The sequence below is a fragment of the Aplysia californica genome, unplaced genomic scaffold (assembly GCF_000002075.1).
Source record: "Aplysia californica isolate F4 #8 unplaced genomic scaffold, AplCal3.0 scaffold00124, whole genome shotgun sequence".
In the NCBI taxonomy this organism is placed as follows: Eukaryota; Metazoa; Mollusca; class Gastropoda; order Aplysiida; family Aplysiidae; genus Aplysia; species Aplysia californica.
In genome coordinates, this window is record NW_004797394.1 from 79,228 (window position 1) to 102,082 (window position 22,855).

At 38.9% G+C, this 22,855-nt stretch overlaps 1 protein-coding gene across 2 annotated transcripts; it reads left to right on the plus strand.

Annotated features, from left to right (window-relative positions):
- Window positions 1-69: 69 nt before the first annotated feature.
- Window positions 70-22,097, plus strand: LOC101863337 (DNA mismatch repair protein Mlh1). 2 transcript variants are annotated; one of them, XM_005096230.2, is made up of 20 exons: window positions 70-117; window positions 3,500-3,684; window positions 4,354-4,444; window positions 4,885-5,057; window positions 6,979-7,051; window positions 8,029-8,120; window positions 8,840-8,882; window positions 10,029-10,117; window positions 11,607-11,719; window positions 12,644-12,737; window positions 13,232-13,385; window positions 14,044-14,104; window positions 14,633-14,750; window positions 15,080-15,219; window positions 16,251-16,359; window positions 17,713-17,776; window positions 18,342-18,506; window positions 19,217-19,309; window positions 20,133-20,243; window positions 21,652-22,097. In XM_005096230.2, the coding sequence occupies exons 2-20, from the start codon at window positions 3,566-3,568 to the stop codon at window positions 21,835-21,837; spliced, it is 2,088 nt and encodes a 695-aa protein (XP_005096287.1). In that variant the 5' UTR covers window positions 70-117; window positions 3,500-3,565; the 3' UTR covers window positions 21,838-22,097. The 2 variants fall into 2 exon arrangements, with proteins under 2 accessions (XP_005096287.1, XP_012936736.1); XM_013081282.2 differs by lacking the exon at window positions 70-117 and adding an exon at window positions 141-229.
- Window positions 22,098-22,855: the final 758 nt, after the last annotated feature.

The window sequence follows — 22,855 nt, forward strand, 5'->3', positions numbered from 1 at the left end:
GGAAGCTTTAGCCTTGTCCAAAGAGGCATTGCAAAGAAGAAACAAAGCTGGGTGACTGGGTGTTAGATACCAGTCTCAGCAGTATTGGCGGGGGATGTGAGTGCGTGAAAGTGCAAGGTAGGCCAAGTTAGTAGAATTGTTTATTTGTTTTCAGTTTTCAGTGGCCAGCAACAGGCAGCAAACTGTGCTCATGCTTGGTTGAAATGCATTAAAAAGACACTTTTTGTTAGTAAGAGTTTTTCAAATGTAAAACCTCAATACAACGTTGCACCAGGACTTGTTTGGGCGATTTTGTAGTTGCGTTCGTTAAAGTTAAAGTCAAGAGTTTCAGGGGCGAACAAAAATACTTGTGGGGGGGGGGGGCATGCCCTGAATTTTACCATAATTAGATTTTTTGCAGTTTGGTGTCATATCCCTGCCCTTTGTGTAGCCTATTTGGTCATCAAGACTTCTGGATTTCTTTTCTGGATGTAAACAAATTGATCGTGGACTTTTTAAAGTAAGGAACGGAAGGAACTAGTCTTAGTCTTAACTAGATTCTAGATCTAGATCTAGATTCTAGATCTAGATCTACAAGATCACCCTTCTTATGATTTACGGAAATATATCAGAGTCAGAGTGTCTACGTACATGGTAACCGGGCACCTAGCCTCAGTGTCTATGTCTATGTACACGGTAACCGGCGACCGGACACGTAGTCTCAGTGTCATGTGCTCGGTAACCGGGCATGTAGCCTCAATATCTGCGTTGCCTACCCGGTAACTGGCAACGGAACGGGGCACGTAGTCTCAGTCTCAGTGTCACGTACCGGCAACTGGGCATATTAGAATCTAGTCTCAGTGTCACGTACACGGTAACCGGGCAGTTCAAAACTCCTCAGTTTTTGTCTTCCGGTGTTGCCTTCATCCCCACCCCTCCCCTCGACTGTACTTTAAAAAAAATCAATATATAATCCCCCCATTCCCTCCGGAGCCCTGTACTTCGCAGCGCACAGACTTTTAACTTTGAATGAACTTTGGTGACCCCAACCAGTACTCACAATGTGATGCACATGCGCAGGTTCACTGACTGGTCACGATGGCAAGCCCAACAAGACGTATGATTTTCTTTTTTTTTTCAGCAAGTAACAGCACAGGACAAATATTGATTTATTATTTTCATGACCAGCTCTATTCGGACTCAAGTCCGAATATAATTTTCATCTATTCGGACTTGGGTTTTATCTATTCGGACTCGGGTCTGGAAAAAAATGTTTTATTTTTATTTTTGGACTCAACTTCTTAGTAAGGAGGTCTTATGTATAAATAACTGTCGTCTGGGGATTTTACGTAAATCCAGAATTAGAACTAGAATTGCCTACTTACTAGGACTGTGTAATTGTGTCAACAGTAAAAAGACCACTCTCATTAGATCTACCCAATGCCCTATATGGCAGTGTCTAAGTACACGGTAACCGACAAATCATAGTCTTTCCACCACCACTACAGCATCATCATTACTTCCACCACCATTTGTCTTTCCCCATGTTTAATTTCGTTTTGTTATGTGCTATAGTTTTTCTGTAATTTTTTTTGTTTAATCACATCGCACAAAACCGACAGCCGTGGCCTCTTCCCAACTCCTTTTCCCCCAGCAAGCCGAGAGTGCGATATATCGCTACTCCCAATCTCCTTGGTCGACATATAATTAACTTTGGCCCCAGCAAGGTCAACTCAACTTGGTTGTTCTGTTAAAACTAATAATCCAGGGAGGGCCAGTTTAGATAGATCTAGTACTAGTAACTGGATATGTCTCGATTGTTATCAATTATAGTTGAAAACAAATTCATGAATGCTGGAAATATTTAGGAACAAGGGTCGGAAGTCGGAAGGGACGTCATGCTGGACTCATTTCAGAGTCCAAATATAATTTTTCTCTATTCAGACTTGATTGAGTCTATTCATATTTTCATTCCGGTTACCGTGTATGTAGAGATACTAAGACTAGGTGCCCGGTTACCGTGTACATAGATACTGAGACTAGGTGCCCATTACCATGTACGTAAATACTGAGACTAGGTGCTCAGTTACCATGTACGTAGACACTCCGTTTGATTTATGTTATATCAAAGTGTATAAATAGATCTATAGTATAGACTATAGAAGCAGACCCGGTTACTGGGAACAAAGTCACGAAGTAGATCTATACAGGCCCGGTAGGGGAAATCTTTTGTGATTTCGGAAGGTTTCAGTGCCCAGACCCAGTAGTAAGGTTGCGCGCGATTGCGGATCCGGAGATCGGCAAGCCGATCATGATCGGGATTGATCCGATCGAGCCGATCCCGATCTCTAGTCGCTCACCGAGTTCTTATCGCTCGCTACTCCAATCTCTTCCACAAGGGGAGAGACCCCAACCCCTAGACTCCTAGCATATTGCGCGAGCGGAGAGAGGCAGCTGTGAAAGAGCGGTGGTGTAGGGGTGTTGCAGTCTTCCCTTCCAGTGTCGTTGAATACAGTACTTAAAGAATCCATGAATAAACTGCTTTTGTGAGTGTTTTCAACTATAACAGGCATTGAGATCACCAAGCTACTTATATTGGTAAATCAATTCATAAACAACACACAAAGGATTAGACACCTAAAACTTAAAGACATGAACCAAACAAAGAAGATTGCACGGCACAGTGAGTTTTATAGATTTTCTTTTTAAAAATTTTTAATTAGCGGACGATAGTCGCCCCCTGGTTTAGCGAGGCAGGTACTGTCCGAGGGACGGAGAAATCTGACCCTCTTTTCTATTGGGTGGATGGTTATCGAGTTTTATAGATCTATTTACACTACTCATGCATATTTTTTTCTTGAGATAAAAAAAGGAGTAAAACCACCGGCTCAGCTCGATCGGGATCGGTCAGTCCTCCCAGCTCTTCGTCTTTCTTTGTTTTTGCTTGTTTTTCCACGCTTGTGTTTGAAAATAATAGGCCCTATAATTCTATTTTACAGAGATATATGCATCTTTAATATTGTGGATGCGTTTAAATCACGCTAGGTTTGGAGACAGCAGGTCTCTTTCTACAAGAGGGACAATCAAATGAACAATTGAGTGAGTGAGCGATTCAGGGAGCGATCGAGATCGGGACGCGTCTAGAAAGGGATCAAGCCGAGCGGTCGTCTTAAGGGATCGATCTGATCGCGCTGACTACTCCCTCACTTCACAGGCCTACCCGGTAGAGAGAGATAGTGTGTGTTTATGTGTGAGGAGAGGGGGGGGGGTAGAGAACAGGGGGAAGTCCAAGCAAATATCACATGCCATGCCCTAATTGACAGGAGGGAACGAGAGAAAGATCGAGTAGGAAAGTAGGTGGGGGAGAAAGAAAGACAGGGATAAAAAAAGAGAATGAGAAGGCGAGCAATACTCAGAGGAGAGAGACCTTCACATCATGTGTGATACTAACAATGATTACAATCTATCTATTGCTAGCGAGTTCAGCATTCATGTAAAATTTCTGCTCCTCTACTTCTAGATTTGATGAAAACAGAGAAGTGATCTGAAGTGATTCCAACAATATTCTCTGAGATTTGACTTCAACATGGCTTCCGAGTCGCGACCATCCATAAAGCGCCTTGATGAAGTTGTGGTCAACAGAATAGCAGCTGGAGAGGTGATTCAGAGGCCTGCCAATGCCCTCAAGGAAATGATTGAAAATAGGTGACTCTCTTCAAGCTCAGTCTGCTTCTTGTCATGTTGAAACATAGTGCTTGTAGTCAAAAGAGACACTTTATCTTTTTGTGTGTGTGTGTACGTTGAATATTTTTTTAGAGGGGCTTGAAATAACTAGAAAGTCTTTCTAATAATTGAGAAAAAAAAGATTGCACCTTTCTCACTTGGTGGGTGGTTGGCGGGTGCTATGGTGTGGTTTGCTTCTTCTTTCCTATCTAACATCTATCGTCCTTTTCTCCCCTTCTTTTTTATATTTGTTACTCTCTTGGAACTCCTGTAATCTTCTGGCGCTCATATGACCTTATGCAGTTGCGAGCGCCGTAAAACTTCTACTAAAACAAATCTCTCACTTGGGAGTGGTAATGTTTAAGGAAATATTGTTGATGTGTGCCTCACAATTTGGAGGATGATAATTTTACAAAGTGTCTTGTTCTCAATGTGACGTCAGCTCAATGTCTCTGTCATAGGTTTGTCTTCTTAAATAAACGTTATTTGTTTTGTTTTGTTTTTTGGTCTGCTTTTCTGTGTTACTATTTTTTCACAATGCCAGTGTTGCCTTTGTAGTTTCGGCATATTAAACAGTCAATCATCATTGCAATTAGTAGGAGGATGGAATGACTTAGTTATAGTTGTTTTGATAAATGATATCTTCAACAGTCTGGATGCAGGGGCAACTAATATTCAAGTGACAGTAAAACAAGGAGGGCTGAAGATGCTGCAGATACAAGACAATGGATGCGGAATTAAGGTACAGTGTGTCTTGTGATGGTGCTCAATAAAAATAGTTTCACAGAATAGTGCATGAAAGATCCCAGAGTTTTCTGACACTTTGAAGGTTTTTTTGGTACTGGGAACTGAGAATTATTTTGATTTTCTCCATATTTCTCTTCTTTCTTACACAACGGACTTGCTGACGTATCAGTTTCTGTATCCTCAGTTGACATAATGATTTGAAATGTCTAATTTTTTATCAACGTCTGTCATGGTTTTAATTTAAAACTTGTATAATTTGTAAATTTTTCATCTTGCATAAAGAACTGTTCAGAAACAATATTTCAGATGGTGTGTGTGTTGTTTTCTTTAAAGTATTTTATCACTTTTCTGTGGTTGCATCATTTGAGATCTTATTTGTTTGTTGGTTGTCAAAAACGTTTTAAGCTTATGCATGTTTTGACTTTCTATTTCCAGAAAGATGATATGGAAATTGTGTGTGAAAGATTCACAACCAGCAAACTGCGACAGTTCGAAGACCTGAACAGCATTAATACGTACGGTTTCAGAGGGGAGGCTCTTGCCAGTATCAGCCATGTAGCTCATGTGACCATCACTACAAGAACAGCAGACTCCAAGTGTGCATATAGGTATAAGACAAACGATAGTTTCAAGACACTTATAAAGCGAATGAAAGTGTATTTCAAATATCTCAAACTTGTGGCCTGCATGCCAGTTTAGGCATCCTTTAGCACTGCAAGACACACAGGGCACTCAGACAGGAAACATGGCCAACCCCATTGACACTACATGAGAAGCCGTACAGGCGGACAGAAGAACAGAGCTGTACGGCCCAGTATATGATAGATACTGGACTTCAAGTGTTTTGGGTTTTTTTTGTTTAAGTGTTTTACGACGCTCGCAACTGCATAAGGTCATATGAGCGCACGGGACACATGACACATTTTCAGTTGGTAGGAAATTTTGAATTTTGCCTGGGTAGCGACCGAAATCTACCCTTATCAATTTTGGACCACCAAGGAATCTTTAACGTGCGCAACTTGCACATGGGTCCTGCGAGATTTTTGGCCCTTATCCGAGAATGCTAGGTGAAAATCTTTCCTATTATAAGATCAGGGATGTGGCTGAAAGACAGCAGTAAGAAGGAGCCAAAGAGAAGTAGTAGGAAGGCTGCAGAAAGAGTCAGGAGCCCAGAGGACGGGGGAAAGGAGGTGAGGGGGTGGGGGCAGAAAGTGGAGATGAAAGGAGACGACAGAACATTGTTCGAGAGAATGAAAGGATGTGAAAGGAGAAAATTTTAGAGCAGAAAGTTCTCCATTGGCACCCAGATTCGAACCCGGGACCCATTGAATGAGAGGCAAACACCTAACCTCTAGACCACAAAACCCCCCCACTTCTAGTGTGATGCGATGGAGAAGAAGACAACACTTGTAAAGAGAATGACAGTGTAAATCAGGCATCTCAATTCTTTGTCCACGGGTCAATTGAAGTTAGCAGAATGATATTTTGTGGCCTCTACTCAACCTCAAAGTTAACTCTTAGTCGAGCCCACAAATTTTGGTCAAACATATCACACCTTTTGCTTCTGTGTTGTCATGGAATTTTATACTGTTTTATCACTTGTGAGCTACCGTAGCGAGGGTTTGTGACAGCTTCTGGTGATGAAGAAACATTTATGTTCTGAAATGCTATAAATAAAAATTAAAAGAATATATCAGATGCACTTTTTGTTAACACTTCAAACCTTTAAAAAAAAAAAAAAATTTGATGTGGTCCATACTCACCAGGACTACCTCCAGCCACCCTTGGGTGATTTTGAGTTTGAGACCACTGGGGTACATGTCCTAGCCTGTGGTATGGTGTAAATTGAAAGTAGAATTTCAGTGACATTCTTTTCTTCAATTTAACATTTCTATTAGAGCAGTGCAAGCCACATAATCTTGAAGGTATAACGTTACTCACAGGTTTTGTTTGTGATCAAATGATAAGTTCAGACTGAATTTAGCATTTCCCAGTATTAAAAGTTTATATTGTTTCAGTCGAATTAAAATGTTACAATAATTTCAACATGCTTTTTGCTTGTTTTGCCAATGTAGATATTTGAGTCTGAATATTCCTGTCTGTTTGTTTTATTCTGTTATTATTGATTTGCGTAGAATCTGTAGCAGCATGAATATATTTATTCAGGTTTGGCTTTTTAACATACTCTTCATGAGTTTTTGTATCAAGAACACCAAAAAAACCGGACGAAATGATGTGTTCAAACTGGCTATTTGAGAGATAATTGATTGTTACACTAAGTAATACATTTCTTCCCAATTTTCTTTAAAACAATGTTATATCTCTTTGCAGCTTATCTTAAAGATGTGCCCTCAACATGATTTCGTGTTTTGTGCGGACATTCAGATCTAATTGTTGTTGCACATGTCAGAGTGAAAGGAAATAAGCGTGTTGGGAAAACCCAGTAAAAATAACTGTTTCTAGAAGAATCCTTTTGTCATTTTAATGAACTGAATATTTCACATATTTCTGTCATGTATCTTAAAACAGAGGAATGTACTCTGATGGAAGACTCAAAGAGCCAGTGAAGCCATGTGCTGGAAACATGGGCACTCAAATAACGGTAAGTCTGTCATTCTATATCTCTTACTAGGGACATTTCTTGGAGTATTTTCTATGTGCCTGGCATATTTCTCTTCAGCAGCTTCACTGCAACTGAAGGGCTGAATGCTAGAAGTGCATAAGTGCCAATCCAACATTTTGAAAAAGACAGAAGTGCCAGTTAAATAAGCTTGAGATCTAGCTAGCAGGAGAACGTAAAGTAAAAAAGAAGAATATAAAAGCACACAGCTTTCTAGCATTTCTATTGTTAATGTGTCATTAAGAGCTACAGTTGTTGGGAAGTAAAGAAATGTGCCTAAATTGTCTCTTTTCTTTTTGGTCTGCACTTTCAGATGTTTACCAGGCATACCTTTGACCATTTCTGGCTATTTTAAAAAAAATTTTTTTTGGGGGGGGTGTCAAGCAAAACTAACAATTTTGCTCAGGACATTAAAATAAAAACATTATGTGGGGTGTCTAAATGTAAAGGAGCGAAATGTGATAGGACATTTGTGAGGCAGCGTGGTGGAATCAGGCTCTCGTCAATTTTTGGGCATGTAGAGTTATTGGTATCATCTTAAAGCTTGTTCACTTGTCTTTATTTGGATGAAAAAAAATCATTTTGTCTTGAATACAAGTTGAGATATTTGCGAAAGAAGGAGGTGGGGGTCACCTGTTTTCAGAGGTAAAATTAGTGAGAAAATGGCCGCCAAAGAGTAGTTATTTCCTTAGCTTAAGAGTCCATGGCAACTGAAAATTTTGTTTGTGCCTGTATACATTTTTCAGGAAAATCCACACAGAAATGAGTGCTTTTATGGGCGTGAAAGATGTTGAGCCAAAAAACAAAAATTTGATAAAAATTCACAAATCTACGGAAAAATGCAAGTTTTTTTACTTTGATTATTTTGGCGAGAGCCTGATTCCACCACGCTGCCTCACATTTTTACTTTCCTTTTTAAATATTTCAGTGCCACATATTTGTCTTTTTAATGATTCTAGGCAGAGGACTTGTTCTACAATGTGTCTACACGACGGAAGGCCCTGAGAAGTCCAGCTGAGGAACATGCTAAAGTAGTTGAAGTAGTGAGCAGGTTTGTAACTCTTTTTATGTAAAATGTATGTGGCTTCTTTTTAAAAAAATTTTAGGGGTCATATTTCATCTTCAAGAGTTTAATTTTGTTATGGTTCCTTTCAAACATCTATCATCTTTATCTCTCCTCCCTCTTTTCATTGTTTGTTACTCTCTTGGCAACACCTCTGATCTTTTGTTTTATGTGACCTGTTTGTGTTGCAAGTGCAGTAAAACTCTGATTTTCTGTGTTACTATTTTTTCACAATGCCAGTGTTGACTTTAGGAGCAAATGAGTTACGGCATATTTCTCAGCTGCTTTTTTCTTTTTAATTAATTTTTTTTAATGAGTTGTGCTAAAGTGATTATATTATATACCAAATTAGCATTACTACTTTTGTCTGAAGCAGTTTGTGTACTGAAAATTCTACTCGTGTTATCCAATAAGCAGTAAGCTATGTTGCTGAGTATAATATTTAAGAAATGGTGTGGCACGTCTAAATTTGTTTGTTTTTTTCCTTCTCTGTCATGTTGCATGCGAAACAAAAAAATGACGGATCAAATATAAAAAATATAAATTTGTTCTAGAGTCAATAGTACTGTTTAAACACATTGTCATGTTCTATTTCATGTCGTAAATTTGTATTCATTATAAATGAGAATTTGTTGAATTTATAGATAGAATTCACACCCTCCTGATCTTCAGTGCAATACTGTGCAACTTTTTTTGTTTCTTTTCAGATATGCAATTCATAACTGCACTGTGGGTTTTACTTTGAAAAAGGTATGGAATACAGGCTTCAGATAGTCATTTACTTGGCGCTCATATGACCTTATGCAGTTGCGAGCGTCATAAAACCCTCTACTGTAAAAAATATATATATAGTCATTTACTATACACCCAGATCTGTGAAATTTGTGGTGTACAGTTAGTACGAAAACAGCATTATACTGAAAGAAAATAAAACCTCTGATTTTTTTCTTCTTCGTCCTTGTAAGGAAAATATTGATTAGCCGAAATGCTCCCACTTCTTAATCAAAAAGCATTTCGAGCGTTTTGTCATCTAAATCTTCTCACTCTCCAGTAACGCAAATCGTCAAGTCTTACGCACTTCAAGATAGCAAAACAAAAGAAAGATACACAAGAACACATTTATATTGATACTTACTTTGTTGGAGAATAGGCATCATTGCAGGCTGCACAGTTCCATAGCTGCTCCTTCCTCCTCTCCAGGATCAATGAAAAGGTCTGTCTGCTGATCATGCCAGTTAACAGCTGGTTGGATATTCTTCTGGCTTTTCCACGCAGGTTGCTGTCTCTCTCCGACCTTTGGTTGGCTATGGCTTATTCTCTGCAAAGCTAATTCACATAGACCCTACCCATGAGCACTTGACAGCATGTGAAGTGTTTCATGATGTCACTGGCATTGGGCTTTCTTTCTCCCTCTATTATATCTACTCTTTGGTCTGTTCTGTATGACTGTTCAATAGATTAAGCAAACTGACGCTGTCAAAGAGAAGGCACAATGCGTACAGCCTGTGGCTCAAATTGTTCTACTTGAAAGAGGAAGATGAGAAAACTTTCAAAAAGTGAAACTTTCCACAAGCATAGCATTCCCAACTCTATTGACAGTTGTTGCTATTTGAGCAACCTCTCTAAACTGAAGAAAGTCCTACGGAAACCGAAGAAAATCCGGCAGTCCCGCAGATTTCAGTTTAAGCAGATTTCACTGCAATTAGTCCTTGTTTTACCCCTTTTAGTGAACTTCACGAGAACTTTAAATAAAAATGCACAGTAAATGAGATGTAAATATTTCGGTTCAATTTCTGTCCCATCTTCCACTCTGGTGTGGTTTTCTTCTTTCCTATTGAAAGCGATTCTGGCAGGCACACCCGGTGTGCTGATTGTTTTCAACTTTGCATTCTGCAGCAAGGGGAGAGCATGGCTGATGTGAGGACACCAAGTGGCTCAACTTACGTCGACAACATCCGGGCGATTTATGGCGTTTCTGTGAGCAGGTAAATTTACTTAGCATTTTTAAAAGTCACATTACATAGTGATGACATAAAGCCATCAGTTAGGAAGTCTCAGATTTTTTTTTAAACTGAGGGTGGGGTGCCTTATCTTAGAACAGAACATGTAACAAAAACACATTTTTACTTTTTTCCTGTTGAGACAAGCAATCCGAGATAATGCAAGTGAAGGTAGTGTACTCAGGCAGGCCCAGTGCTTCCAATCTTTCGTATTTTTACGAAAGTCTGTACTTTCCGACAGTTCCGTACTTGCTTCTCCATCATTATCAACAACAAAAAATGCAATAGTATAGGCTACCAAAATTCCACAGCAAAGGATCCGTACTCGCTTTCGTATTGTCTTTTATAAGTTCCGGATATGCATAGCAATTCTCTCAGCAATAATATAAGTTAATGTTGTAGAAACCTGCCAGATAGCGCATTTCCTACAATCCGTCATTATCTCGCTATGCATTCATTACGGGTTGGTCGACAATACATTTTTAACCAACATATTGGTCCAAGTTTGGCTAACCATGATAGCAAACTTTTTGTGGAAATTTCCTCCTTTCTTCCTTTCTCTCATTCTTTTTGTCTATCTTCGGATTGTTGCCACAGCTGGAAAATCTGCGCATTGATCAAGTAAATTGACGTATGATTTTAGACAGAAAATCACTCTCAGAAAGAAACACTGGGTGGGAAGGGCCTACGAGGCGACATCGGATTGGATCACATGAAACTATGAACTCACTGGTGTTTTTAGTTTTTGTTTCCCTGACCATGGCACTTTTCTTTCAGCCCCTGCACAAATTTGCCAGACAGACAGATGCCCATACTTGGGAACTGTCTGGTCACTGTTGTGTAATGTGGTCATCTGTTGGCAGTGAGCCTGCCTTTTGTTCTTGAAATTTTCATTGGTGCCATCAGAACAGAGTGTTTTAAATAAAAATTGACCTCCAAAAAAACCTGGAGTCACATCACTTCATTTTCAAAGTAAATGTAAGGGTTGATTGTACTGAGTGTGGACTTGACTGTGAGTCGCCATGGATTCTTTCCCCTGGTTATTCAGTTAAGATCTCCATTGCTTAACCTTATCCGTACGTCGTATTTTACTATTGTATCCATACGGCGTGTGGAACTCTGTGCCACCACTTTCCAAAGAGGAAATTTACTCGTTAATCCAATCCGTACGCTTTGCATAGCAGTCTGTCAAAATGATTTTTTGAGAAATACTGAAATTTTGAAGGAGATCTCTGCACTAGAAGTATTCTAAAATGTGAAGAATACAACCCCAGGGTGCAAAATGACCCCAGGGCGTACGGATAGGGTTAAGATCCTGCATTTTCCTTGCTCCCAAGCTCCGAGATCATAGGCAGAGACAATTGTACTGCAACCCTTTTTTCATGAGATGTTGGATTTTGAATAGGTGTCTTTTTAATTTGATGATTTTTTTAGCAGCTTGTCATTTCTAATGCTCATGTTCCTTTGCTTTCAGAGAATTGCTCGAAGTTTCAAAAGAAGACACCAAGTTGGGTTTTGCAATGAAAGCTCTCATCAGCAATGCAAACTACTCAGTTAAAAAGTCAATTTTCCTCCTTTTTATCAATCGTAAGTATTGGTTTTTTTAAAATATTTCATTCAGATTTAATTAATTTTTAGCTCTTTTGGAAGGGCTATAAAAGTTGTCAAGAGGCATATAGAAGGTTGATGGGGGGATCCCTGTGTGCTGATATGACGTAACAGTATGAGATCAGTGATGTACAAAAGAAATTTCATTTTGGTAATACAGAACATATAAACTCGTTCCTAGTGCATTGTGTCTGAAGTTCTGTCCTATGGTAGATCTCCGTTGTACTCTTTTAGATAGACCCATCACCCTCAATTTTGCTTATTTGTTGGAGACACTTAAATAAGTCGCAAGATTCAACTATAGGCAGTATGTGTTGTTTTAATGTATTGCAAGTGCATTCAATGCGAATCATGTGCATTCTTTTGCTTTTTTCCTCAAAGACACTTAAATTTCTGTTTTCGTAGGGCAGTGAATCTTCCATCGAAGAAGTTAGTGGGATCTGACATACTGTTTTCTTAATACGAGGTTTCAGGGAAATTCAAACTTGATACTCATGATCATTTTAAATCATGGGTACCTCTATGGAACAACAATGTCAAATAAAGGTAAACAATGTTCATGTTGCTGTGACATAATGCTTGTTCAAAGACACTCTTACTTTTCTACACACATGATTCACTCTGTGGAAACATAAGAGGAGAACATGAAACGATATCTGGCTACATATGTAATGCTTCAAAGGCCAGTCTAGAAAGCCACTGACATATTTGTCAGCACAGACCTATGGGTAGCACATAATCCCCATCACTATAAACTGCTCAGGAATTAAAGTTATGATGGTGATGTTTTTACCATACCAGTCACTAACAAGAGAAGTCTTCTTTGTTTCTCTTTTATTAAAAAATATATATATATTTGTAAAAAGAATTATTGATTATTTTTTTTGGTTTTTGTTTAAAAAGACAGGTTGGTGGACTCTTCAGGCATCCGGAAGGCACTGGACACAGTCTATCAAGCATATCTACCAAAAGGAACACACCCATTCATTTACATGAGGTAAGTATTTTTGTTTCTTCAGCCTGCAGTAAGTTCGCTAAGTTGGTAAGACACTGCCTCATGGTGTCCATTGTCCAGGTTTGGCGTTTTTTGGTTTTGCATTTGTTGGGTTAAAAGTTTTCAGGTCTCATCTCGTTCTCCAAAGGGGAGATTGACATTTGGAGTTCCCCAAAGTTCTCTAACTTTTGTTGAAAGTGGCATAAGACTTTGATTTTGCCCCCCCCCCCCCCCCTGTATCTTGTATGACCCTCTGAATGAACCGGAGAGTGTACAATTTAATATTTGACGTGTATATTTTTACAGTTCTGCCTAATGATCAGCTAGGTATAAACTGTTTTTGTCGAAGATATAAGTGTCAAGCTTAAAATGTCACAATACGTCAGTGGGTCCTGTTGCCACAAATATAGAAGAAACAATTTGCTTCTTTTTGTTCTGTTTTCTCATATAATTTGAAACTCAGTTTAGTTTTGTTTTTAATTTTATTATTTTTGCAGTTTGGAAATTTCCACCCAGAATGTTGATGTGAATGTTCACCCCACAAAACATGAAGTTCACTTCCTGCACGAGGATTCCATTATATCGTCAATACAAGCTGCTGTAGAAGAAAAACTTCTCGGAGCAAATACATCCAGGACTTTTTTCACTCAGGTACAGGCATTGCTGTTGCAGTGCTCTTGGTACTTTATGGTATGGGTAGTCTTCTTTTGCAGTTTTAATTTAAAATTTGTCAAAGGGTGATGATCTATGAGATGGTAAATTATGCCGTGGTAAAGCCTAGGACATGGTATCTGCATCTCTTTTCTAGCTTTTCCAGTGAAAATTATGTGCTCTCTGAGTTGAGTTCATAATGTAGTAAAGTTGAAATTGTCAGAGACGGCTATCCATTGTGGAGGAGGAAAGTGGTTGTTGCGGACAGGTGGACATCATGAACAGAGTCATTAAAAAGTAAAGTTGTTCCCGCATCCGATCCGGACATTGAGGATTGCCTTGTTAGGGAGACAACTTCCTGGGCCTTCGGCATATTGTGGTAGGGTGGCCAGTTTCTTTCCACGCCGCCTTTACTTCCCCAACTCGAAGTCAGGTACCCATTACTGCTGGGTGGGCAGGAGGGGACGAAAAGAATCTGTGTCAGAACAGAGTCATTTTAATACAGAAAAAAACACTAAATAGGGGTGGGGGGGGAAGCAATCGTTTGTGCAGGTGATTGTCTTAGACAGGTGGCCCTTTGAGCAGGTTCGACTGTTCTATTTGACTACACTTTTCATAAGCGTGATTTCTGACATTTTGCTTGTTGTTGTCATCACAGGCAATGCTCCCGACTGTTATCCCAGATGATGTTAAGAGAAAGGAAGAGTCAGGCAAGGAAGGTCAGATTAAGAAGCATTGCAGAAACTCTTTGTAACACTTTAGGTTGTCTGTAAAATGCATATTTGAAGTAGAATATTATAAGTATCTAGAAAGCCAGGGATAGGGATTATATTTTTACTTCAGTAATCCTCCACGAACTTTGTGTTAATTTTTTCCCTCTTCATGAAGGAATTTGTTTTTTTCGTAGGAAATGTTTAGAGAGGTGGCAAATAGACATCATTTGTCATTTTACTTGTCCCTGTAATAGTAATAGTACTAAAAAATTATAGTTTGACACTCATCTGGACTTAAATGTCAGGAAAGAAGCAACAGTAAGTTGTTTTGCTTTGTGTCTGGTATGTTGTCGGCTTATCACATTGGCCTCTTGCTGATCTCATTTGACCAAGTTTGTGATTTCTTTTATTCTGGGGGGAATTATGGGATAAATTTAGCCATCTGTTGAAAATATTAATTTTTAGTGTGTGGTTTCAGTTTTTTGAATGAAATGTAAACTGAGAGGATTTAATTTAAGCCTTTGCTTTTATCAGGCGCTGAATCAGTGAGAGCTCAAGATATGGTGAGAACAGACAGCAAAGAGCAAAAATTAGACGCTTTCCTTGGGAGGTCTGTGTCAACTCATTCAACTAGAACACAAGAAAAATCGAGGTAAACTAACTTTATTAAACAAGCACATAAATGTTATTTTGTTCTCCTCTTTTGTATCCTCGGTTACTCTTCCTCTGTCTTAAGCTATAGCTTCACTAGCTTTTTCAACCCCATGAGTGGGTGGTTGGCAGGTGCTCTGGTGGGGTTTGCTTCTTCTTTCCTATCAAACATCTATCGTCCTTATCTCCCCTCCTTCTTTTTAATGTTTGTTACTCTCTTTTAACACCTCTAATCTTCTGGCGCTCATATGACCTTATACAGTTGCGAGCGCCGTAAAACCTCTACTAAAACAAAAACAAACAACCCGTTGAATTACTGTCTCTTTTCAGTAACGCTAGTAGCAGCAGCACAGAAACTGCAGCATCAAGCAAGGAAAATGACAGTGCAGCCCCAAAAGTGAAACGGAGAGATATCAAACTCACCAGTGTGGCCCAGTTGAGACAAGAAATCCGAGATAATGCAAGTGAAGGTAATGTACTCAGGCTGGCCATTGGGCTTAAAAAAGAGAAAAAAGAGATTATCCGGGGGGGGGGGCTTTTAAAGGACAGTTTTACATAAAATCTTATTTTTTTTCGGCTAGTTGACTATGTGATTGATGGTAACCAGAAATGGTGCTGTAGGGAATAGAAATTGCAGGTATCTGCTCATGTGAACTACGCTGTATTCAGATCACTTCGAGAGTTGGCTCGCTTATTGTTTTCTTTACATCAGGTGATTTATTTTAGGGTCTTAGTCCACTGAGGGCAAGCGAGGCAGGGGTAGGCCCAGAACAACATACTTGGGGAACCTAAACAAATGGGTAACAGGGAAAGATCAGGGAAACGTAGCTTTTTTGAGAGCATCCGAGCAAAGGTATGATTGGAAAACCATGATCGCCGCAGTCTGTTGCAGATCTGGCACTTGATGATGATGAGTCCACTGGAATCTAGGTGACTTATTTTTTCACAAAACTCCGCTTATTGGGGGCTATTCTGAGAAATTTTCCTTTTTGGTCATGAAGAAGTTGTTATTTGGTCTGCCTACTTTTGTTTCCTGAATACTCGGTTAAACTATCTGTTTTTCATGGGGGGGGGGGTTCATTTCTCTCCTTATCCTATCGTCATTGAAGGTAGGAGCACTACGGTGACTTGGCAACCTGCTCCCTCTATCCCTCGATGTTCTCTGACTCCCTCAAGGCGCCATTCAGCTCTAGGTCTCTTTATTATTGGATATTGTCCTACCATGTTTTCACCTCTACCTGCTTCTTCTTCTCGATCTTTGTAATACGCCCTGCAGGAATATGTGAGCTAGGTCGGATGATTTTGAGATGTGCCTTTGTTAAATTTTGTCAGTATTAACAGTTTAAGATTTTGTCCGTAATGAAGGGAGACTGTGAACACCAATGGTGGATGAGCAAATTTGTGTGACAGATAGCTGTATGTGTCACCACTTCGATAAATGCAATATGTGGATAAAAGGGACATTGACTGTTGTTTATTGTTGTTTTTTTTCCTCCTCCAGGAATGAGAGAGCTCCTTCAGAATCACACCTTTGTGGGCTGTGTCAGCGAGAGCCATGCTTTAGTGCAACACAGCACAAAGTTATATTTGGTGAATACGACAACCCTGAGGTCAGTCTTTGGGATTGTATTCTGAGTATTCACAATGTTTACTTTTTTTTTTTTAATCATGTGTGTCACGACGCGGTGGAATCAGGCGCTCGTCAATTTTAAGGCATGTGGAATCATTGGTATCATCTTAAAGCTTTTTTATTTGTCTTGCTTTTTATGAAAAAATATCCATTTATTCGGAATACAAATGGAGATATTTGCGAATGAAATAGGTGGGGGCCGCTGGTCTCACTCAAAGTTAAAATTAGTGAGAAAATGGCCGCCGAAGTTAAGTTATTTCCTTAGCTTAAAAGTCTATGGAAGCAAAATATTTGCACTTTTTTATGCCTTTGACGTTTTTCAATACAATCCACCCAGAAACGTGTTATTTGGTTGACATGGAAGGTGTTGGGCTAAAAATTTAAAACATTAAAATTTTATATTTAAAAAAACTCTCAAACCTGCGGAAAAATGCCACTTTCTTGACTTTCATTATTTTGCCGAGCACCGGTTTTCACCACACTGCCTCATATATATATATATATATATATATGTGAGGCAGTGTGGTGATATATATATATATGTATTTGAGTATGGTTACCAACAATGGTTAGACTGTTGTTTCACACAGAAGACATAATTTTGATTCCTACTTTGGGAAGTTAGTTTATTTTATCGAGTACTTCAGTCTTTTTGCTTGGATGCCCTTACAGGCTGTGTTGAAGCAGCCAGCCTCCTGAATGATTGAGATTGTATCAATGAGGGTGTTTGCCATTCACAAATAATCCACTCTTTTGTTCTTTATTTATCAAATGAGTGCTTTATGTGATGTGATGTGGGCCAATGGCCTTAAACACTGAATAAACTTACTTACTTACTTGTGTTCTGTTGATTTGAGGCAGAAATTTTTAATTGCTAGGGAAGAGATTTCTTTTGCTTTTGTTACATTTGAACATACGTACACTTTCTACTGTCACCACATTACACCTGTTATCACATGTACACCTGTCACCACATGTACACCTGTCACCACATGTACACCTGTCACCACATGTACACCTGTCACCACATGTACACCTGTCACCATACCGGCATGCCTGTTTACGAACAAGTGTTTGACACCTTGCCACACTATCTCGCCGATTCACGATGTTTACCCCTCAGTTTCTTTGGATTTTCCACAAAATGAGGTGACAGTCTTAAACATACATGTTTGCCATCACACATGGATTGGTTATCATATCACACTCCACATGTCTCATTTACACATTGCTTTTAAACGTTTGAAAAAAGTTGATGTTATTATCTTGTTATTTATCCCTTTGGTTTGGAGGTTATGTTGTGTAATTTGATATATATTTGATTCTTTTTCAGCAAAGAATTGTTCTACCAGCTCCTACTGGAAGATTTCGGGAACTTTGGAGTACTGAGATTGTCGGTAAGTAGAAAGAATCGTAATGAATATTTTTACTAAACGGAAAGAGGCAGTGAGCGAGTAGTGGACAAAGCATGCAAGTGTGCTTATGTCAGTATTTGAGTCAAAGTAGAGAGTAGACAACGAAAAGGGGAGAAGATTGGGTCGGCAATGAGGCATTATTGCATCTTTTCAGAAAAGTTACATTGTCAGCTTTTTCTTTCATATTATTTTTTTAGCTGGCTCATTATGATTATGCTTTACTTTTTGAATACAGTTGAGCATGCTCAAGCAGCCACTACTGTTTTCCCCCTCACATTTCTTTTTTTACATTAAAGTGACACTGTGTGAGGTGGCAGGCATCCTGCCTAAGACAGCCACTTTTCTCCTCTGTAATGGGTGGCTGTCTCTCTGTAATGGGTGGCTGTCTTAGACATTGTCAACTGTACTTCTACTTCTACTAAATTTTGAAGAATCTGCGGTTAAAAGAACAAAATTATGAGTAACAAAATTTTTGTGACATATTAATTTGCTTATGATTGTTGATATGTGGTTCTCTTTTTTCTTTTCAACACCAACTCATATCTAGGAAGCAGCTCCAGTCCGAGACTTGGTGTTGCTGGCTCTGAGCTGCGACAGCAGTGGCTGGACTCCGGCTGATGGGCCAAAAGAAGACATGGCGGACTATGTTGTCCAATTTCTGGTCTCAAAGGCTTCAATGTTGCAGGACTACTTCAGTTTGGAGATAGACGAAGTAAGCACTTTGCTGGTCACTCAAAGTGCTACATTTTGATCTGATGCCGTGGAAAAATAAAGTCCCACAACCTTTTAATATCAAGCGGGGGGGGTTCTTTTTCATAATCAGATTACTTTTATTACATTTAAATGGGGGGGGGGGGGGGGTTTCAAGGTTTTTTTTAACTTACGGTTGTTTTTGTTTTGTTTTTCCTCGTTTGTTGTTTTTTTGTTGGGTTTTTTTTGGTGCTTTTTTGTTTTTTAAATTTCATTACTTTTGTTAACTTGGGGGAAGGTGTAGTGGTTGGTTGCAGTCGTCTAAAATTATGCAGTTACCAAGGCAACTATTTCTTTCATTTGTTTCTAGTGCACCTTTATTTGTTTTAATCAGAATGATCTCTTCATCATAGTTAATTATGTAATGTGACTTTTCTTTCCATCATTGAATGATTGCAAATGACTACAATGCCAAGTTAATTCAGAAAGAATTGGTAGTGCATGATACTCCTTTTATATATATTTATATATCTGTATTCGCATCCGTTTCCCACTTTCTTGTACCAGGTAGGTACAATTAGCAAGGCATTCAGGCACTCTGTTTTAGAAAAAAAAAAGAAATTTTAAAGATCTATTTTATTTTATCTCTCACAGTATGTTAAGTAAGTTATCCTTCCATTGAATTTTTTCTTTTATTTATTTACACGAGCTAATCATCTGTTTTATCAACAGAATGGTGACTTGTTGACCCTACCGATGTTGCTTGACCAGTATGTTCCACCACTTGACAACCTCCCTATGTATATCCTTAGGCTTGCAACAGAGGTATGACATGGCCATGTCAAATCTATGGGTTTTTTAAAATTTGCCTCTTTGCCCCTCGTATGAAAAAACTTTCCATGAGCATCATTCAGATTGTGCTTGTGTGCACATCGATATTTTCTTTAAAAACTTCATTAATTCGACTCGTCTTTACTCTAACGAAGTGAAATCTTTACCCCATATGAAGACACTTTGAGTTTTAAATCCTGCACATTGTTTTGTTTTGTTATCCTCCCATAATTAGGCGCATAGAGCATTGCATAAGTGGATATGCGCTATATAAATGCAATCTATTATTATTATTATTACAGTGGAACTAACTCGGATTCAACGAAAGGAGATGGATTCCCCCCCCCCCCCCCCCCACCTTTTTTTTCTTCTTCTTTAAAATCAATAAAAATAACCCGTAATGAATTGTGCACTGGTCTATGGAATCAAAAGTTTGCCTATGCTGGGCTCTACACAGCAACACAACTTTTTGTCAAACAATCGAGATGTCACAGGTGTGTATTTGAACGAATCTGTCTTTTTTTGCACAGCTCATAATATGCAGGTATTTCAGGCACCACTTGTGACTTCCCTTTATACATTACTTGTTCAGTGCCTGTAAATATATATCTACACAAAAATCTCATGTTTGCTGTGACGAACACTCGGATTCGACGAGATTTTAGGTCAGGCCCGGCAACCTTGTTAAATCTTAGTTCCACAGTATAATTGTCACTTATGATGGATGAAATGATGTGTTTGCCCAGTTGTGTACATGTTATTGGATGTTTTCTGTGTTGCATTTTCAAAAGAGTCAAGTATCTGACTATCATTTCAGGTGAACTGGGATTCTGAGAAGGAGTGCTTCGACACGTTTTGCCAGGAAACGGCACAGTTCTACGCTTTCAAGAAGAGTCAGCTAAATCCCACTGAGGAAGAAGAAAACATGGTTGGTCAATTAACCAAATTCAATTTAGTTTATATATATACCTGTAGTCTTTTCCTTACTGCTTTTATGATCTCTGTAGTCACTAAAAGTGTGTTTTGTTTAGAGATTGTGCCTTTTAGCAACGGACAGACTTGCAAGTGGGCTGTGAAACTTTTTGGGTTTGAACTTGGAATGCCGAAGACACAAAGGAGACCGCCACAGTGAGCACATTCATTGCACGGAGGTCCAGGGGCTTGCTGCACCAGAAATTATTTATTTTTATTTATTATAGTAGAGGGTTTTACGGCGCTCGCAACTGCATAAGGTTATGTGAGCGCCAAGTGGTGGGTGTCAACAGAGCTGTCTTTACAGGGGATCAGACTTAGACTGCTCACCTCTCTAGCTTCAACAGCACAAGGTCTGCTTCAACTATCAAGGCACCCCGCAAATAGCAGGTCACAAGAGAGTGACAAACATACAAAAGAAGTAGAGGAAAATGACAATAATAATGATCTGGAAAGAAAAAGCAGCAGTTCCCTGTTGTAGATCAGGCAGTTATGAGCGTGACATAAGTCAGCCCATTTACAATTCTACTGTGCTTGAACGAGGAAAGGTTCCCCCATTTGGGAATGGCCTAAAAACACTACAGTTAGTGGTGCTGCCGCAGGGGCTTGCTGCACCAGAAAGATTTGGAAAAAACTAGGAATAAGTTTCAGCACAGAGATATTTCCAGATGTTTGTATGAACAATTGATATTGGTGAATTTTTGTGTGTGTGTTGTACCAGCCACTGTAAACCAAAAGTTCCTTATAAGGTGAAATGGTAAGGGTTTAACGCCCCTATCAACACTATTAGGTTATTTAAGGGGCGGGACCTCCTAGTTTTACGTCCGTCTCTGATAGGACCGTCCTTATAAGGATGGAAAGAAAGTAGTATTTATGGAGAAACATTGACTGGAACACAATTAACGCAAACAGCATATCTTCTCTTTCTCTCGTACACTAACAGAGCGTGTTTCTGATCAATATGGGGCATCCTCATCTTACCTAGTCCATTGTCAGTAATTTGCCGAGCTAAATTTTTCTAAATCTATTATCAAAATGTGTCTGTTACTATCTTTCTCCTCTTTCCATGCCTGTAAGTTTTAACCATGATTTTGTTTGAAGTCAAATGTCATGTGGATTCGTAAACTCCTCTGACACCATCTTTCATTTTTATAATTTTCCATAGAGGAGGCTCTTTAATGTTCCACCATCTTCCTATCAGTAGTTTCAATGAAGATGTACCTTGCATGAGTGGTGAAAATACCAAGGAAATGTAAGCGTATTTGTGATCCATCTCTTGTCTGAAAAATTGTTTCTCTTGTCCTGAATGCTTTTCTTGGGAGAGTTGTTATGTCATAAGAATATTTTGTTCTTGTCATCAACAGGATACAGATGAGGAAACGAAGGAGTCCTCTGCCAACAAATCACAAGGTTGGAAATGGACAGTAGAGCATGTGATATATTCAGCTATCAAACAGTTTTTGCTGCCTCACACTGATGCTGAGACTGACCGCACAATCATTCAGCTGGCCAATTTGCCCGATTTGTATAAAGTGTTTGAAAGATGCTGAACCTTACCAGTGAGAGCAATGGCCTATTGCATTATCTAGAAGGTCATATTTGAAGATGGGCCATTGCAGAGAAAGTTTAACATCTTCAGTGTTTACTTTTTGGGTGTTTTGTCCATTTTCCTCTCAGATGATCGATATTTCATTGGACTCTCGGGCTCATTGTTTCACATACAGTACCCAGTAGCTGCCAAATTATGTGTGGCAATTGTTTGTGTAAATAAATCAGTTGTAAATAAACCATGTAATTTTTATCAATATCAGACTGTTATTTATTTTTCACATTTGTTTTTTAATCTTTTTCTAAAATGTGAGAGTAAGAGCAACAACACTAAAGCTTAACACAAAAAGTTGGAACGTAACAGTATTCAGTTGAAATACGAGGGGGGTTCGTTCAATAAGTCTTTGGTCTGGGTATGAATTATGGTAGAGTAATGAAATTTCAACAGCCTTTTAACAATTTCTTTGGAACACAAAACATCATACAAATTTTCTAGAAAATCTGACAATCATGAGGCACAAGTCAGTGTGTTAAATGAAACCATGGACAAAGACTTTTGTTTTCTTTTTTTCTTTCTTTTTGCTGAAGCTGTGCCATGGAGCCAGTTGCATATTGCTCAGTTATCAAGTTTTTACACTTGCAAGGAAAATCCCCTTCGAATATTTTTCAGGAAATGGTCCAAGTTTATGGTGACAAATGCCTTGTTATAATACTGTGACATACTAGGTAAGAAAATTAAAATCAAGGCGCCCATCATTTGTAGTACCGTAACTGAAAAGAATGAATCCACAGAGATGCCAACCAGTACGATTTTTTGCCGAAAATACGCGAATACGACTTTTCATGAAAAAATACGCATCCTGGAATGCGAAAAGTACGAGATTCAGCTTGGGCGAGTAAATCTAATTATCTCAAGTCCCTCTTTTGTCAAAATAGTATCAGTATCGCAGAACTGGAATATTTGAAAACCAAGTCCGATGTGGTCAGTAAGTTCATTTGTGCCGGTCGCGATCGTGATAT